Source organism: Narcine bancroftii, chromosome 3 (assembly GCF_036971445.1).
Source record: "Narcine bancroftii isolate sNarBan1 chromosome 3, sNarBan1.hap1, whole genome shotgun sequence".
NCBI lineage: Eukaryota > Metazoa > Chordata > Chondrichthyes > Torpediniformes > Narcinidae > Narcine > Narcine bancroftii.
The window spans coordinates 235550633-235568641 of NC_091471.1; the positions used below are offsets into that span (position 1 = coordinate 235550633).

Below are 18009 nucleotides of genomic sequence, written 5' to 3' on the forward strand. Positions count from 1 at the left end.
GGGCCTTATGGAGGGGTGGAACAGGCTGTGGATCTGGTTGAAAACCCACCATCGCCAGGTCGCGGGTAGGATGGATCTAGGAAACCCTATGGAGACATCGCACAGCAGGGTTGGGCCTCCTGGTGAGGGGCAGAAATCGCTGACCTTCAGGCTGGTAATGGCCCTCCAGTAGGCCTGCATGTCTGCGCCCTCCGTATGGTCCTTGGCCAGCTGGGTGGCATCAAGCCCCCTGAAGTTGTGGCGATCGTGGATAGCGTTGGACTTGCCTGCGATGTGGCGAATCTCCATGGTATACTCTGAGATGTAGGAGAGATGCCGCTGTTGTCTCGCCAACCATGGGTCAGGGATCTTGTAGGTTAGCAGTTTGTGGTCCGTGTAGACTCGCAAAGGCAAATAGCGCCTTTGGAAGACTACACAAAGAGTCTGGAAAAACAACCAACTGAAAAACCTCACAAAGATAAGCGTACACAGAGCCGTTGTCATACCCACACTCCTGTTCGGCTCCGAATCATGGGTCCTCTACCGGCATCACCTACAGCTCCTAGAACGCTTCCACCAGCGTTGTCTGCGCTCCATCCTGAACATTCATTGGAGCAACTTCATCCCTAACATCGAAGTACTCGAGATGGCAGAGGCCGACAGCATCGAATCCACGCTGTTGAAGATCAAACTGCGCTGGTAGGTCGCGTCTTCAGAATGGAGGACCATTGCCTTCCCAAGATCGTGTTATATGGCGAGCTCTCCACTGGCCATCGTGTCAGAGGTGCACCAAAGAAGAGGTACAAGGACTGCCTAAAGAAATCTCTTGGTGCCTGCCACATTGACCACCGCCAGTGGGCTGATATCGGCTCAAACCGTGCATCTTTGCACCTCACAGTTCGGCGGGCAGCAACCTCCTTTGAAGAAGACCGCAGAGCCCACCTCACTGACAAAAGACAAAGGAGGAAAAACCCAACACCCAACCCCAACCAACCAATTTTCCCCTGCAACCGTGTCTGCCTGTCCCACATCGGACTTGTCAGCCACAAACGAGCCTGCAGCTCATGTGGACTTTTACCCCTCCATAAATCTTCATCCGCGAAGCCAAGCCAAAGAGAAAGAGGTGGTGAAAACACTTCCCTCTAACATGTATCGGAAGTGCCATATCACCAGGTACCGGGCTAACAGTTCACGGTCGAACGCGCTGTATTTTATCTCTAGCGTTCGGAGGTGTTTACTGAAGAAAGCCAGGGGGGCGCCAGTGCTCGTCGACCCATTATGCATCTGTTGTAAGGGCCAGGGGGTAGGTCAAGTCTGGGTGCATCAGCACCGTGGCACTTGCCAGTGCCATTTTTGTGGAGTGGAAGGCTTCTGTGGTGTAGGGTGTCCACTGGAGTGTCTTGTCGCTGTGCTTGACGGGGTTGAAAAGGGGCTGCATGAAGGGGGCCACTCCCGATAGGAAGGGATGGTAGAAGTTAACCATCCCCAGGAACTCCTGCAGGCCTTTGGTCGTACTCGGCTTGCGGAAATTTTGAATGGCCTCTACCTTGTTGGGCAGTGGCGTGGCTCTCTCTGGGGAGATGCGGTGTCCCAAGAAATCTATTGTCTCTAAGCCGAACTGGCCCTTGGCCGGGTTCACTTTGAGCCCGAACTACTGCAGTCTGTCGAAAAGGAGGGTCAGATACGTCCTGTGAGTGTTGGCATCGGGGCTGGCCATGGGCATGTCGTCTGAGTAGAGGATGATGAAATCGAGGTCCCTGCCAACCACATCCATTAGTCGCTGGAAAGTTTGGACCACGTTTTGTAGTCCAAAGGGCATCCGCAGGAACTCGAAGAGGCCGAAAGGTGTGATGATTGCCATTTTTTTGGAACGTCGCTGTGGTGTACTGGGATCTGATGCTATCCTTTGACGAGGTCCACCTTGAGAAAAATCAGTAACCTTGTAACCTCATGTGGGATAGGATACCTGTCTGGGACTGTCGCCTCGTTCAGCCATCTAGTCGATGCACGGGGACCAATTGACGGAGTCTTCTGCACTACATGGAGTGGGGAGGCCCACAGGCTGTTGGAATGGCGGGCGATCCCCAGCTCCTCAGCCAGCCTTGGCTTGCTGGAGCTTGTCTTGCGGGCGGTGCCGGGCCTCGATGTGGCCCGATGTGGGGGTTCTCGATGTGGGTGGGCCACGCCATGTGGCAGGTTAGAGTCATGGAAGTTGGGGCCAGTAAGGCTGGGTTCCTGGCCAGTAGGTGAGTGTACACATCTCGGTCCAGGGTGTGGATCCCTAAAGGCAAGAAGGAATGTTGCCGCAGGGTGAGGGGGACAGACTGGAACGTTGTGGTGTTTACTAACCGCATATTGTCATCTTGTAGTTTATGAGCCTGGTGGAAATCCACTTCGAGTAGTGCCTGTCCGCGGCCACGATGGTGCACTCCCACTGGAAGACCGTGTCTGCGAAGTGGATGGTGACCAGGCAGGTCCCATAGCTCAAAGGTTGTGTCTGCCCTCGAAATACGTCGGCGGGACGAGGCTGATTTCTATGCCCGTGTCGACTAGGAAATCCTTCTTCGTCCATTGGTCTCTGAGTTAGAATAGGCCTTTCAGAGCACCAACTGCTGAGGTCACTATTGGCAGCCGGCTTGCCCATTTCCTGTCACAGTGTTGGGTTTGGTAGTGGGGAATGAGCATGGAGGATGCACCTCTGGGTGTTCCAGCCCCATCGGCGGCAGTGGTAGATACAGTATCCACTGTGCTTCTTTGTACCTGTCACATTGTGGTTGTGCCGCAGCCACTGATGGGGTTTCCGATGGGCTGGTCGCGATGGTGGGACTGACGGTGTAGTCGGGCTGCACATGGAGAGAGCTCTGCTGTGGGGTGTGGAACAGCCTGTCTGCCTCCTTGGCTACCAGGTGCGGGGCACTGAAATCCATGTCCGAAAGCGCCGAGGAAATATGTACCGGAAGCTTGGAGAGGAACAGGGCCTCGAAGGGGAAACAGTCTGTCTGTCCATCCGCTAGGGCCACTATCTCGTGCATGAGCTTGGAGGGATTCCTGTCACCCAGGCCCTGCATGTTTAAGATCCAAACGGCGCACACATGCCGGCTGATTTCTAGGGAGTTGAGGTGGAACTGCTCATACTTACCCTCCATGGGTGGGTTCTCCATGAAGGAGCTTACTTTGGCAGCGGTGGCGGCAGTGTCCAGGGCGCTGACAACGTGCCCAAACTTGGTGTCCTCTGAGACAATTCCCCTGATGTGGAACAGGGACTCAACCAGCTGCAGCCAGTTCCTGGGCTGGTTTGCCCAGAAGGGCGGGAGATGCACATCCACCGCGTTGGTCGCAACCATCATGACTGTAGTAGCAGCGGATTCTTGCCTTCTGGTGCGTTCGACATTGGAACTGTCGGCGTCACCGGAAGTGATGTCAGCGTGTTGCTGTGTCGCTCCTCAGCTGGCAGTGCGCCACATGAATGTAACGTTATCCACAGGCTTCTTCTCGGTAGTGAACGAGGACCCGCGCCATCTTGAGATGGCTGACTGTTGTGGCGATTTAGCCCGTCCACCTGCGCGGTCACTTGGTCTGCTACACAGGTCCCTATTTTCATCCAAGTCCCATTAAAGATTGTCAGAGATAATTTCACACACTTGGGGGTTGAAATTACTAAATGATTTCAAGATTTCTATGAACTCAATTTTTCTTCTCTATTACACCAGATTGTCTTTTTCTAGACCAGTGGTTCTCAACCTTTTTCTTTCCACTCACATCCCACTTTTAAGTAATCCCAATGCCATCAGTGCTCTGTGATCAGTAAAGGATCGCTTCAGATGGCCTGTGGGTGGGAAGGGAAGGTTGAGAATCACTGCTCTAGACCCAAATGTGACTGAAATATTTGGCTGGAGAAAAATTGTCATTGGCCCATTTCCTTTGGAGTTCTAAAACCAGGGACATCACGGGTCAATGATAGATGATTAAAACAGTGGTTTTCAAGCTTTTCCTTCCCAGCCACACACCACCTGAAGCAATCCTTTACTGATCACAGAGCACCGATGGCATAGGGAATACTTAAATTGGTTTGTGAGTGGAAAGAGAAAGATTGAGACCCATTGCTCTCGGCCTCCAACAGTGATTCACTGGTTTTCTCATATTATGTCCTGTTTAAGTTTAGAAAAAAAATTGGATTAATTGGTGAAATTTGAAGATACACGGCGACCTCTTATGTCTTATTTTAATTTGATGTTTTTAATGTGATTCGATGTTCTCAGTCTTCCGGGTGAGATCTAGTCTGATCTGGGTTTTGTGGATTCAAGGTATGAATCAAAAGCTACAAAATGTATGGAACCCTCAGGATAAGCTACTCAGATGGTTTTTTTAAATTAGCATTTTTTAAAAAATAGAGTAGGTTAGGTGGGATTTTTAAAAATATATGTAATATTTTTGATGTCTTTTCTGTTTTCACCCAGTGCAGTGGAGGTGGAACAGACTTTATACAATTGGAAGTTTTATCTTGATATACATACAAATGTGATACTGTATTTTCAGTTTAATTCCCTTTTCTTCAGCATAAAAACCAGTAAAAAAAATTAAAAACATGAAACTTTTAAAAGCAAGAATGAAGCAGGAAGCAAGCAACAAAGAGAGGGAATGTTGGCTGCGAGTATAGATTATAACCGTAATTAGATTATAACCATAATTAGTACAAGATAGAACGGGTCGGTAATAGAAGGGGCAATGACAGATGTTATGGATGCGGTGGAAAGTGAGGAACTGTACATAACAGTTAAAGAGGTCGGACACGAGGATCTAAAGATAGAGAAATCCCCTGGTCCCAATGGAATGCATCCCAGGGAACTGAGAGAAATGGCAGGTTAGCGTTGAGGCTTTGGTGGTAATGTACCAAAATTCTCCGGGCGGGCCCTGAGGGATTGGAAGACGACATATGCCATGCCAATGCTCACAAGAGGATGCAGGCAGCAGGCCAGTTAGTTGAATGTCTGTAGTTGGGAAAATAACGAAGAATCTGGAGTGAAATTGATCTATCTGGCAGGCACAGCATGGATTCAGCAAAGGTGGGTCCTGCTCTATAAACTTACTGGAGTTCCCTGAGGATATAATGAGCATGGTAGATAGAGGGGAGCAGGCGGATGTGGTTTAACTGAATTTCTAGAAAGTGTTCAAGAAGGTGTCGCGTAAGGATGTAGTGTTGTTGGTGATGCATTAGCATGGATAGAGGGTTGGTTAACCAATAGAAAGCAGAGAGTTGGGGTGCAGGGGTGATTTACTGGTTGGCAATTGGTGGTGAACGGGATGCCGCAGGGGTCAGTGCTGGGCCTGTAACAGATCATGATGTACACTAACGATCAGGAAGGGGGGACAGAGAGTCGTTTATCTAAGCTTGCTGATGACACTAAATTGAGAGGAAAAGCACATTGTGGAGAGGATTCGGAGAGTGTGCAGGGAGATAGAGATAGGTTAAGTGAGTGGGAAAGGGCCCGGCAGATGGAGTATAACGTTGACAAATGTGAAAAAAACAGAATTTCAGATGATTATCTAAATGGAAAGTGATTGCGGCACGCTGCCGTGCAGAGAGACCTGGGAGGGCTGGTGCATGAATCGCAAAAGGTTGGTTGGCAGGTGTGGCGGCTAACAAGAAGGCAGATGGGACACTGGCTTTCATTGCCGGAGGGATGGAATTTAGGAGCAGGGTCCTGCTGCAACTGTACCAGGTACTGGTGAGGCCACATCTGGAGAACTGGGTGCAGTTCTGGTCTCCTTACTTGAGGAAGGATGCACTGGCTCTGGAGGTGGTGCAGAGGGGGTTCACCAGGTTGATTCCAGGAATGAGGGGGTTGGCCTTGGAGGAGAGATTGAGTCGTCTGGGACTGGACTCACTGGAATTTAGAAGAATGAGAGAAACATAAAATTATGAAATTATATAGATAAGATGGTGGTAGGTATGTTGCCATTGGTGGGGGAAGACTAGAACTAGAAGACGTAGCCTCAAGATTTAGGATGGAGATGAGGAGAAGGTGTATTTAAGACCAGGTTGGATGTATTTTTACAAAGTAGGGGAATGAAGGGTTATGGGGAAAAGGCAGGTAGGTGGAGATGAGGCCATCAGCAGTGATTTTAAGTGGAGGAGCAGGCTCGACGGGCCGGATGGCTGATTCCTGCTCCTATTTCTGATGTTTTTATGTCCCACTAACCATGGCCCTCCATACCTCTCCCATCCACGTACTGGTTCATATTTTTCTTTAATGTTAAAATTGAGCCACTTCAGCTCATTCCACCCTCCCACCCCTCTCTGTATGAAGAAGTTCCCCTAAACTTCTCCCCTTTCACCCTTAACCCATGACCTCTGGTTTGAGGTGAAAAACACAATGCTGGAGAAACTCAGCAGGTTAAACCGAGTACTTTGCATAGCAAAGATAAAGATACATAAGCAACAGTTTGGGGTTGAGCCCTTCATCAAGGTGAAGGCTGAGTTTCTCCTGCATTGTGTAATTACTTCAACCATGGTATCTGCAGATTTTTGCGTTTTGCTCCCCTGATTTGGATCTCACCCAACCTCAGTGGAAAAAAGAAAAAGCCTGCTTACATTTACTCTGTCTATACCTCTCATAATTTTGTACACCTCTTTCAAATCTCCCCTCATTCTTCTACACTCTAGGGAATAAAGTCCCCACCTGTTTAACCTTTCCCTGTAACTCAGTTCCTGAAGTCCAGGCAACATCCTAGTAAATTTCTGCACTCTTTCCATCTTATTGATATCCTTCCTGTAGTTTGGTGATGAGGACTGCACACAATACTTCAAATTTGGCCTCATCAATGTCTTCTGAAACTTCACCATAATATCCCACTTCTGTACTGAATACTTTGATTTATGAAGGTCAATGTGCCAAAAGCTCTCTATACAACCTGATCCACCCGTGACGCCACTTTCAGGGAATTATGTCAGAATTTATTGCCATGAAATTAGGTGTTTTGCGGCAGCATCTTAAAATATCGAAGTAAAATATTACAACCATCTTACAGCATTACTATAAAAAACCCAAGATGCACGAAAAGTCAGGCAGTGTCTTTGGTTCATTGATCACTCAGGAATCTGATGGCAGCGGGGAAGAAGCTGTCCCCTTTCCCTGATGGTAGCAGAGTGAAGAGGGCATGGCCTGGGTGGTGGGGCTCCTTGAGGATAGAAGCTACTTTTTGAAGACCCCGCCTCGTGGATGTCCTCGATGGAGTGAAGTCTGGTGACTGTGATGTCGCAGGCCGAGTGAAAAACCCTCTGGAGTTTATTCTTGTCCTGAGAGTTGGTGCCTCCGTACCAGGCAGAGATACAACCGGCCAGAATGCTCTCTACGGTCCACCTGTAGAGGTTTACGCGAGTCTTTGGTGACAGACTGAATCTGTATTCCCAGGTCCCTCTGTTCTACTGCACTCCTCAGTGCCCTACCATTTACCGTGTACATCCTACCTTGGTTTGCCCTTCCAAAATGCAACACCTCACACTTGTCTTCTTTAAATTCCATCTGCCATTTTTCCCAACTGGTCCAGATCCCTCTGCAAGCTTCGAAAGCCTTTCTCGTTGTGCACAACACCTCCACTTCTCCCCCAACTCCCATCTTGTCTGTATCCTGTTGCAACCTGCTACAATCTCCCCTCTCCCTTTCACCTCCTCTTTCCCTCCCTTTCCTGTTCCGTGTTCCTGATGCCCTTGAAACAAGGTCAGTGTTGTCATTTTGACCCCTTCCCTGGCAGCCTGTCCCACAGACCTATATGTGGAGTGGGGGGTGTCGCTTCTGTAAGTATCTCCCCTTCAATCCATGACCCTCTGAGGGGGTGGGGGAGATAGATGGTGACCATCCATTTTATCCATGCCCCCTCGAGGGATTTTATAAACCTCTAGAAGTCTCCCCCCCGCCCACCCCCCCCCATAACCTCAGGCGTTCCAGGGAAAAATGTCCCAGCCTATCCTGGAACCCTCTCCTTATTGCTCGAACCGCTTCCCCTCCCATCCAAAGAACATTCCGAGGAATGTTTTCCTCAGAAAGTTTGAAGTTTCTATTTGCCTCAGAAGGTATCCATTTCCCTTGACTTCCACAGCACTCCTGCCTCGTAGGTTTGGAGAAGCGCGATGTAGAGTGTGCAGTGGATGTAGTGTAGATGGACTAACTCACCCCAGGTGCATGGTGGATGTCATTTACATGGACTATCTCACCCCTGGCAAGCTGAAGGTGTGTTACTTCACACTCCTTGTTGATAAAGGAGGGTTGAAATGGGGGTGTGCTGCGGATGTTATGTGCACAGATTAATTCTAGGTATGGGGTGGATGTTGCGTGCACAGACTGAATCTCCCAGGTGTGCGGTGGATGTTGTATACATGGACTAATTCACCCCAGATGTGGGGTGGATTTTGTGTACACAGACTAACTCACCCAAGGTATGGGGCAGATGTGTATATAGACTAATATACCCCAGGTGTGTGGCGGATGTTGTGTACACAGACTAATCCACCCAGCTGTGGGTTGGATGTGTACATGGACTAACTTCCTCCTGATGTGTGTTGGATCTTATGTGCATGGACTAACTCACCCCACCCCCAAGGCGTGCAGTGTATCTTGTGTACATGGGCTAACTACCTCCAGGTGCGCAGTGGATGTTGTGTATATGGAACAACTCATCCAACCCCACCCCCAGGTGTGCAGTGGATGTTGTGTATATGGAATAACTCCCTCTAGGTGTGCAGTGGATGTTATGTATGTGGAATAACTCCCTCCAGGTATGCAGTGGATGCTGTGTATATGGAATAACTCGGCCCACTCCCCCCCCAGATGTGCGGCGGATATCATGAACATGGACTAACTCCCTCCAGTTGTGCAGCGGATGTTGTGTACGTGGACTAACTCCTACCAGGCGAGGAGTGGGGGGGGCGGGGGTTGTGTTCTCTCAGACTCTGTGGTGAAGGAGCTGATTACTGACCATTTTTCCTTTCCCTCCCACCCACCCTCCTTATCCCTGCTCCTTCCTTCCCGTCCTGCCAAAATCCATTCCTCCACTTCTCTCGCCTTGCAACCCACCAACTCCCACACCCGCCTCCATTCCCTGTTCCAACCCCCCAGGTGGGAGATGTCTACATCCCCCGGGACCGCTTCACCCGGGAGAGCCGGGGCTTTGCCTTTGTGCGTTTCTACGACAAGCGAGATGCTGAGGACGCCATTGACGCCATGGATGGGGCAATCCTCGACGGCCGGGAGCTCAGGGTGCAGATGGCCCGCTATTCCCGGCCCCCGGACTCGTATCGGAGAGGAGGGGGCTCGGGCAACCGGCGGGCCAGTCGGTACCGGCGCAGCAGGAGGTGGGTCTTGGGGTTGGGAAATATGGCACTGCAGTGTTGGATCCGAGGTGGGGGGGTGGGTGGGGAAGGTGGGACAGATGGGACGTGTCCTGGACACCAGCATCAGGTCTTCATTCCCGCCTCACCACCCCATCCCCCTCCCCCACCCTTCCCCCCCCCCCCCCCTTGTCCTGGAGGGGAGGTCTGAGGGGGAAGGGTGGATGAAGTGAATCCAGGGTGGAAGGAGTGGTGAGGGGAGGTTGGGCTGGTGTCCAGGAGGAGGGTGGGGGAGGAGGGCCTGGTGGGGGTTAAAGGGATGCTGTTGGGGGAGAGGGGAGGTGGGACTTGTATAAGGAGGAGGGAGTGTGGGGATAGTCCAAGGGGGAGGGGGTTGCTGGATCTCGCAGGCAATTGGGTGCTGAGAGGGGAAGTGTGGCTAATGATCGGGAGGAAGGTTGGGGGTAAGCTTGGGAGGGAGGGATGGGGTAGAATGTGCTGGGGATACAGGGGTGGGGAGAAGTTCCATGGGAGAGGAATGAGGGAAGAGTGGGGGATAGGGTAGGTCAAGGAGGGACAGGGAGGATGGGAAGGTCTGGGAGGGGTGGGGGAGAGTGTCATGGGGAAAGAGGAGGAATAGGGGAGGTTCCAGAGGGAGGTTGGGGAGAGCGCCATGGGGATAGTGGGGCTCTCATGGGGATGAGGGGAGGGGAGGGGAGGGGAGTGGGTCAAGGGGGTAGAGGAGAAGAAGAAGTGATAGGCAAGATGAATCTGGGGAGCCATTTGACGGTGTGACTGGGGTCCGCGGGGTGCGAAGGAGGGAGAGAGTTGGGAATCCAGGTATGAGGGGAGTAGATGGGGAAGTGGATTGAGAGGGGAGGGGGAAGAGCATAATGGGGGTACCGGGACCCTCGATCCAATCTGCTGAGCCTCACTGCTGCTGGGTTCCCTAAATCGGATGTGCCAGCACTGATCCGGCCATCATCATTTCACTTCTAACCTGGAGTAGAACAGGCAGAACTCGGAGAAGGGGATGTCACACAAAGCCAGGAATAGTGGAGAGAACTGTGTTTTGGGGGGGGTTATTCACGGGAGTCCCTGGGAGTGAGGGGGGGATATTCACGGAGAGACCCCTGGGAGTGAAGGGGGGGGATATTCACGGGGAGACCCCGGGAGCGGGGGAGATGATATTCACAGAGAGACACCCTGGGTGTGGGGGAGGTAACATTCATGGACAGATCCCTGGGAGTGGGGGAGATAATATTCACGGAGAGACCCCTGGGATTAAGGGGGGGATATTCATGGGGAGACTCCTGGGAGTGGGGGAGATAACATTCACGGACAGATCCCTGGGAGTGAGGGAGGGATATTCACGGGGTGACTCGGGAGTTGGGGGGGGCGGATAATATTCATGGGGAGACCCCGGGAATGGAGGGAATATTTATGGGGAGACCCCAGGAGTACGGGTGGGGGGTGGTGGAATATTCACCGAGAGACTGAATTATTTGCTGTCTTGTTGCTTTGGTTTGATTTTAACTTTAATTTTTTTCCTCCATCTCCCTTCTCTCTGCTTCTCCCTCCCCTAATCCACCCTCTTTTTCCTATTCCTACTCCTTCTCCCCATTTCCCACCTTCTGTATATACCCCCTCCCTCCTCCAATGCCCCTCTCTCTCCCCAATCCCCCTCCCTTCACCCCAATCCCCCAATCTTTCCCCTCCTTCCCTTCCCACCGTTTCCCCCCTCCCCCTCCCCACCTTTCCCCTCTGACCCCTCCTCCCTCTCCCTGCTCACTCCGCCTGTACCACTCCCCTTCTCCCTGCACCCACAGTCCCAGACGGAGACGACGTTCCCGTTCCCGCTCCCGTTCCCGGTCGCGTTCCAGCCGCTCCCACTCCCGTTCCCGTTCCCGCTCCAAGCCGGGGGCCCGGGGAAAGGGCCAGTCACGGGGCAGGGTGTCCCGTTCTCGTTCCCGCTCTCTCTCCCCCTCCCGTTCCCGCTCCCGTTCCCGTTCCCGCTCTAAGTCACCCTCTCCGCTACCGGCCAGGCCTGCGGGGGCCTCTCGTTCCCGTTCCCGTTCCCGCTCTCCTCCCAAGTCCGCCTCAGGCTCCCGCTCTCGCTCTCCATCCCCAGCCCCCCAGGAGCCCACCCCGGCTGAGCACGGGTCCCCCGAGAAGCCGGCCAGCAAGGACCCTTCCCCGGCAGCGCAGGAGCACTCACCCTCCCCTGTCCCCACCCCTTCCCCCACCCCTGTCCCAGCTCCGTCCCGATCCCCGTCGGCAACACCGGAGAGGAACAATGACTCGGGGCAAGGGGACCCATCACCTGAACCCGACGAGACCCCCCAGGCCGAGTGATGGATGTGGCGGACCGGGGCTGTGGGTGAGTGCCATGGACGGGGAGCAGCTGTGGCTGTGTTGGGTGAGGGGAGGGCAGCAGATGAGTGGAGGGGGGCAGGGCACCAGGTGAGTGTTGGGGAAGGGGCAAAATTCGCATATATATCTAAAACCATATAAACACAGCAAAGAAAGAGGCCAACTTGGTCCTTCTAGTCCATGCTGAACACCCCCTCCCACCTGACCCCACTGATCATATAACCATCTCACAGTTAAGCACAAAAACAGGCCAACTTGGCCCTTCTAGTCCATGCCGAACACCCGCTCCCACCTAACCCCATTAACCATAAAACCATCTAACAATTACAGCACAAAAACAGGCCAACTTGGCCCTTCTAGTCTATGCCGAACATCCCTCCCACCTAATTCCACTGACCATATAACCATCTAACAATTACAGCACAGAAACAGGCCAACTTGGCCCTTCTAGTCCACGCCAAACATTCCCTCCCACTTAATCCCACTGACCTTCACTCAACCTGTAACCCTCCATTCCTTTCCCGTCCATGTACAAATCCAACTTCTCCAGTAATGCTAATATCGAGCCTGCCTCCGCCCTTTCGTCTGGAAGCTCATTCTACACCCCCACCGCTCTCTGAGTAAAGAAGTCCCCCCTCCCCCATGTTTCCTCTAAACATTTGCCCCAACTCTCAGCTCATGTCTTCTCGTTTGTATCTATTTTATTCCATAATTAAATTTTCAAAATAGGTGGATCTTTAGTACATATTAACAATTTTGAATTCCATTTATAAACAAATTCCTGCATATAATTTTTATCTATTTTACTTAATTCTATTTTTTCCCAAGTTAAAGATTTCTCTTAAATCAAACATTCCATTAATAAACTTCAATTGAGCAGCTTTATAATAGTTGTCAAAATGTGGAAGTTGTAAACCTCCTAATTCAAATTTCCAAGTTAATTTTTCTAAACAAATTTTAGCCATCTTTCCTTTCCATAAAAACTTCCTAATAATTGAGTACAAATCTTTAAAAAATTTCCTAGGTATACTGCAAGGGATGTATTGAAAAAGGTATTGAATCCTTGGAAAAATATTCATTTAATACAATTTTTGCTAGTAATTAAGAGTTGGAGGTAAATCATCCCATCTATTTAAATCATCCTTGATTTTATTAAATAATGGTAAATCATTCAATTTATCCAAATTTTTGTCAATTTTAATCCCTGGATATTTAATTCCATTATCTGACCATCTAAATTGAACAAGTTGTGCACATTGATTATAATCTCAACCAAAGGCATAATTTCACTTTTATTCCAATTAATTTTATTACCTGATGTTTTGCCATGTTTTCAGCCTCATACATAAAAAAGAGTTCATAGGATCTGTTATATAAATCAAAACATAATCAGCAAACAAATTAATCTACTATTCCTCACTAGAAACTTTAATATTAATATCTTGACTTATTAATTCTGCTAAAGGTTCAATTGCTAAAACAAATAAAGCTGGAGATAATGGACATTCTCGTCTAGAGAAAGCTGAAGAAATTTGTCCATTAGTCACAACTTTAGCAGAAGAGTTTTTATGTAAAATTTAACCTAATTAACAAATATTGGTCAAACCCCAAATTTTTCTAACACCTTAAAGAAATAATTCCATTTTAATCTATCAAAAGTCTTTTTAGCATCTAAAGCTAGAACCAATGCCAAATCTGACTTCTTTTGAAACATATATTAAACTAATTAATTTAGCAATATTATCTGCAGATTGTCGCTTTTTAACAAAACCTGATTGATCCATATGAATTAAATCCAGTAAATTTTTAGTCAATCTATTTGCTAAAATTTTGGCTATAATTTTATAATCAACATTTAATAATGATATTGGCCTATAAGATTCATTTTTTGATAAATTATCTTCCTTGGGTATAACAGTTATAATTGAATTTGAAAAAGATTCCAGTAAAGAATGGGTTTCCATTGCTTGTTTCAACCATAAAAGGAGGTAGTAACAAATTTTTAAATATCTTATAAAATTTCGGCGGAAAACCATCCATTCCTGGGGACTTACTACTTTGTAAAGAATTAAGAGCATTAATAATTTCTTTAACTGTAAATGGGGCATCTAAATCTTTCCGATCTTGGCAATTTAAAGAAGAAAGATGAATTTCAGATAAAAAATTATTAACCTTAATTTCATCATTATCAGATTGAGATATATATAAATTAAAATAAAAATCTTGAAAGAATCATTTATTTCTTGTGGTTTATGTAATTTTTGAATTCCTTTTAATAGCATTGATACTCTTTGAAATTTGTTCCGTCTTCAATTGCCAAGCCAAAACTTTATGTGCTCTTTCCCCCAATTCATAATGCTTCCGACTAGTTTTCTCAATTAATTTCTTTGTTCTATAAGTTTGTATTTGAATTATAATATAATTTCTTATTTATTCAATCTGTTTTTTATTCAGATATATTCTGCAAATAATTTTTTAGGTTCTCTATTTTATCAATTTGTCTACTTTTTTAAAATTAAACTTTATTTATTTGAAGAATCATTAGAATATATTCCATAAAGAAAGTTTTATATGAATATATATAAAAAAAATCAAAAAAACAAAGAAAGAAAAAAAACCCCAAAAAGTTAAATCAAATCCTCACTGCCCCCCACCCCGTCAGTCAGCTCTCTTAAGGAGAGCCAAAAATATATAAACAGAAACTAAGAATATATAATAAATCAAAATATATCTAAATGCATATACTCCAAATATGGTAACCACTTATTAACAAAAAAAGAATAATTATGCAGATTATGTAATTTTTTTCCATAACCATACAAGCTTTCAATTCATTCTGCCATCGCATTATATTAATCACTATGATATCTTTCCATGTACTTGCTAAACATTTTAAAGCTACAGACAATGTTAAATATATAAATGCAATTTGAAATTTATCTAACCCTAATCCCTTTAAAGGAATCGTATAACCCATTAAAAAAATAGATGGATCTAATGGTAACAAAATTATATAGTTTTTCCAAAATTAACTTAATTTCATCCCAGAATGGTTGTATATGCACACAAGACCAAACAGCATGTAAAAAAGTTCCAGTACATACACCACATCTAAAACAAGAATCCAAATTAATAAAACCATATTTTTTCAATTTCTCTGGGGTTAAATACGACTGATGTAGAAAATTATAATTAACCATTCCATACCACACATTCGTCAATTTAGTCACACTGTCATGACACGTATCTGCCCAATAATCTTCAGGAAAAACAAAACCTAAATCATTTTCCCATTTAGGCTTCAACTTCTCCCATTCTGACTTATTCATATTCTTTTGTAATACTTGGTACGTAACACCACAGAAACAGGCCATCTTGGCCCTTCTGATCCATGCTGAACACCCCCTCCCACCTAACCCCACTGACCATATAACCATCTAACAATTACACTACAGAAGTAGCCAAACTTGGCCCTTCTGCTCCACGCCAAACATCCCTTCCCACCTACACCATTGACCATATAATTATCTACCAAATACACCACAGATACAGGCCAACTTGGCTCTTCTCGTCCACATCGAACACCCCCTCCCACCAAACCCTACTGACCATATAACCATTTAACAAACACATCACAGAAACAAGCCATCTTGGCCCTTCTAGTCCACGCCAAACACCCCCCCCCCCCCCCCGCCATTTCCATGACGGGACAGGGGCTGTCTCTGCGGAGGAACCTTGGATGGGTTCCACCTCTCTCTTCCTGTCAAAGTGGTGATATTGTCCTTGCTTCTCTCTCTCCCCCACCCATCTCTCCTCAGCAGGCTGCTTCGTGGCTAGGCTGGAGTTCCATGGAGGAATCGTGAGACAGAGGACCGATCCCGACATCCGGGTGTTTTGGGAAGTGTCGGGCAGTGGGGATGGTGTGGGCACAACACACCAACAGGCCTGGCCAATTCCAATATTCTGCTTTAATTTTGTTTATATAAAATTTCATAAAACTACTACTGACTGTAAGCTCGACTTATTTCCACAGATGCCTTTGGGGGGGAGCAGAGAACAGAGATCGGGGGGGGGGGTTACAGAGACAGGGAAGGGGGTTTGAACAGGGGACGGGGAGCGGAGGGGTTTATAGAGACGAAGTGGGGTTTGAACGGGGACAGGGACTGGAGGGGGTTACAGAGTGGGAGGATGTTTGAACAGGGGGACAGGGAGCAGAGGGGGTTACAGAGACAGGGAGGAGGGTTGAACAGGGTGACGGGGAGCGGAGGGGGTTACAGAGATGGAGGGGGGTTTGAACAGGACAAGGAGCGGAGCAGGTGACACGTCCATACCTGCGGTTCATCTGATTGTGGCCCCCACTGGTGTCTCCACATTCACTGGCTGGGATCTCGAAAGGATCTGGCTTTGGCTGGGATGTTTATCCCTGAAACATAGAAAGTTGGGTGGGGTGGTGGAGGGGATAAACATCCCACAAGTTGGGGGGGCATGGAGATGTTAGATGGCCACCTTCTCCCCATTCGGGAGTCTAATACTGGAGGGTCATGGGTTTAAAGGGGAGACATCCACCTCACACAGAGTGGGGTGGGTCTTTGATGAGCTGCCCGGGTGGGTGGGGAGGGCTTGAGGTGGGAGCAATGACCTTGTTGAAGGGGTGGGTGCTGGTGAAAGGGAGGTTGGAGATTGATTTGTCTGGGACTGTGTTTGCAGTTTGGAAGAACACGGAGGAAGGTTAGGATAGGATGGGAAGTTTGGGGAGGGTCATTGAGGTGACAGGAAAGTTGAAGACAGTGTTGGAGGTTACAACAGGGTATAGACAGGCTACAGAGTTGCCGGACCGGAGGCAGGTGGAGTTCAATCCAGGTAAGTGTGAAGTGTTGCACTTTACAAGGTGGAACTGAAGGTTCATGGCAGGAGCGTGAAGGAACTGGGATCTTGGGGTCCAAATCCACAGACCTCAAGGTGGATGGAGAGGTTGAGAAGGGCTACAATGTGTTCATTCACCGGGGGATTGAGTTCAAGAGCCGACAGATGATGTTGCAGCTCTGTAAAACCCTGGTGAGACCACACTGGGAATATTGTGTTCAGTTCTGGTCACCTCATGACAGGAAGGACGTGGTAGCTATGGAGAAGGGGCAGAGGAGATTCAGCAGGACGTTGCCTGGATTGCGGAATGTAATGTAACAGAGCTGAGGGGCTTTTCTCTTTGGAGCGAAGAAGGATGAGGAGACTTGATTGAGGTCGACAGATTCTGACGGGTGTGGACAGCCAGCGCCCTTTTTCCTAGGCGACAGTCACAGACACAAGAGATCATCTGCAAATGGTGAGGGGAAGGAACGTTTAGGAGAGGCATCAGGGGTAAGTTTTTGTACCCAGAATCATGGGTACCTGGAATCGTCAGCAGGGGTGGTGGAGACTGGTAGACAAGGCACGTTTAATAGACTCATTGGCACATGGATGGAAGAAGGTTGTGGGTGAGAAAGAGAGGAAAGGGTTAGTTCGGCCATTCTCAACAGGGGCCACAGACTGAAATACTAAAGGTTTTATGTAGAGAGAAGGACGCAAGAAGCCATGATCTTCACAAGGAAGGGGGTCCCGTGGTCTTTCAGCAATTGCAAGGAGGCCTGAACCAAACCAAAATAAAGGTCGCAAGGGCTGGTTGAGATTGTGGAGGTTTATATGGGCCAGTAGAGCATTGAGGGCTGAAAGGCCTGGACCACGCTGGCCAGCCCTAAACTGCGGAGGGCATTGAGCGTCGCCCTCATCTCGCCACTTTATTGTGCAGGAGGGAAAAATGTTTGGTGGGTTCATGGAGCGATGGATCTGGACACAGGATGAACATGGGAAATCACGGAAGGGGATCGCAGCAAATGAACATTGGAGATTCCCCCTTCCCACTATCCACAGGGTTTATGTTCCAAGACCCCCAGAGAGCCAGAAACTACAGATAGTTTTGAACCCTGTACAGGGTACGTACACTTCACGTTGATGCGTTCCGTGGAATGGGAGTGATGCGATGTGGACATCGTGCAAACACGATATATATTTAGCAAAGCCATATGGGAAACTCGTGTATCTGTAAACCTTTTAGTAGGGATGTGGGGGCCGACGTAGGGTAAAGGGATCAGTGTGCTGACAGACACAGGGCTGTGGGGAGAGAGTGCGATCAGTGTGGGGAGAGTGGGGTCAGCGTGGGAACAGACACTGGGCTGTGGGAAGAGTGGGATCACGGGACAGACAGGGCTGAGGGAAGAGGGATCACGGGACAGACAGGGCTGTGGGGAGAGGGGTCAGTGTGGGGACAGACATGGGGCTGTGGGGACTGACACGGGGTG

The 18009-nt window shown here is 48.5% G+C and overlaps 1 protein-coding gene across 4 annotated transcripts in view; it reads left to right on the top strand.

Moving 5' to 3' along the window:
* LOC138758332 (serine/arginine-rich splicing factor 2-like) overlaps nucleotides 1–15678 on the top strand; it is a 29906-nt gene extending 14228 nt beyond the window's left edge. For 2 of the 4 annotated variants that reach the window (XM_069927091.1, XM_069927093.1), the window contains 3 exons: nucleotides 9093–9328; nucleotides 11134–11684; nucleotides 15496–15678. In XM_069927091.1, the coding sequence (XP_069783192.1) occupies nucleotides 9093–9328; nucleotides 11134–11659 (762 nt within the window). In that variant the 3' untranslated portion in view covers nucleotides 11660–11684; nucleotides 15496–15678. The remainder of the gene's footprint in view (nucleotides 1–9092; nucleotides 9329–11133; nucleotides 11685–15495) is intronic. The other 2 variants (XM_069927092.1, XM_069927094.1) reach the window with 1 other exon arrangement.
* Nucleotides 15679–18009: the final 2331 nt, after the last annotated feature.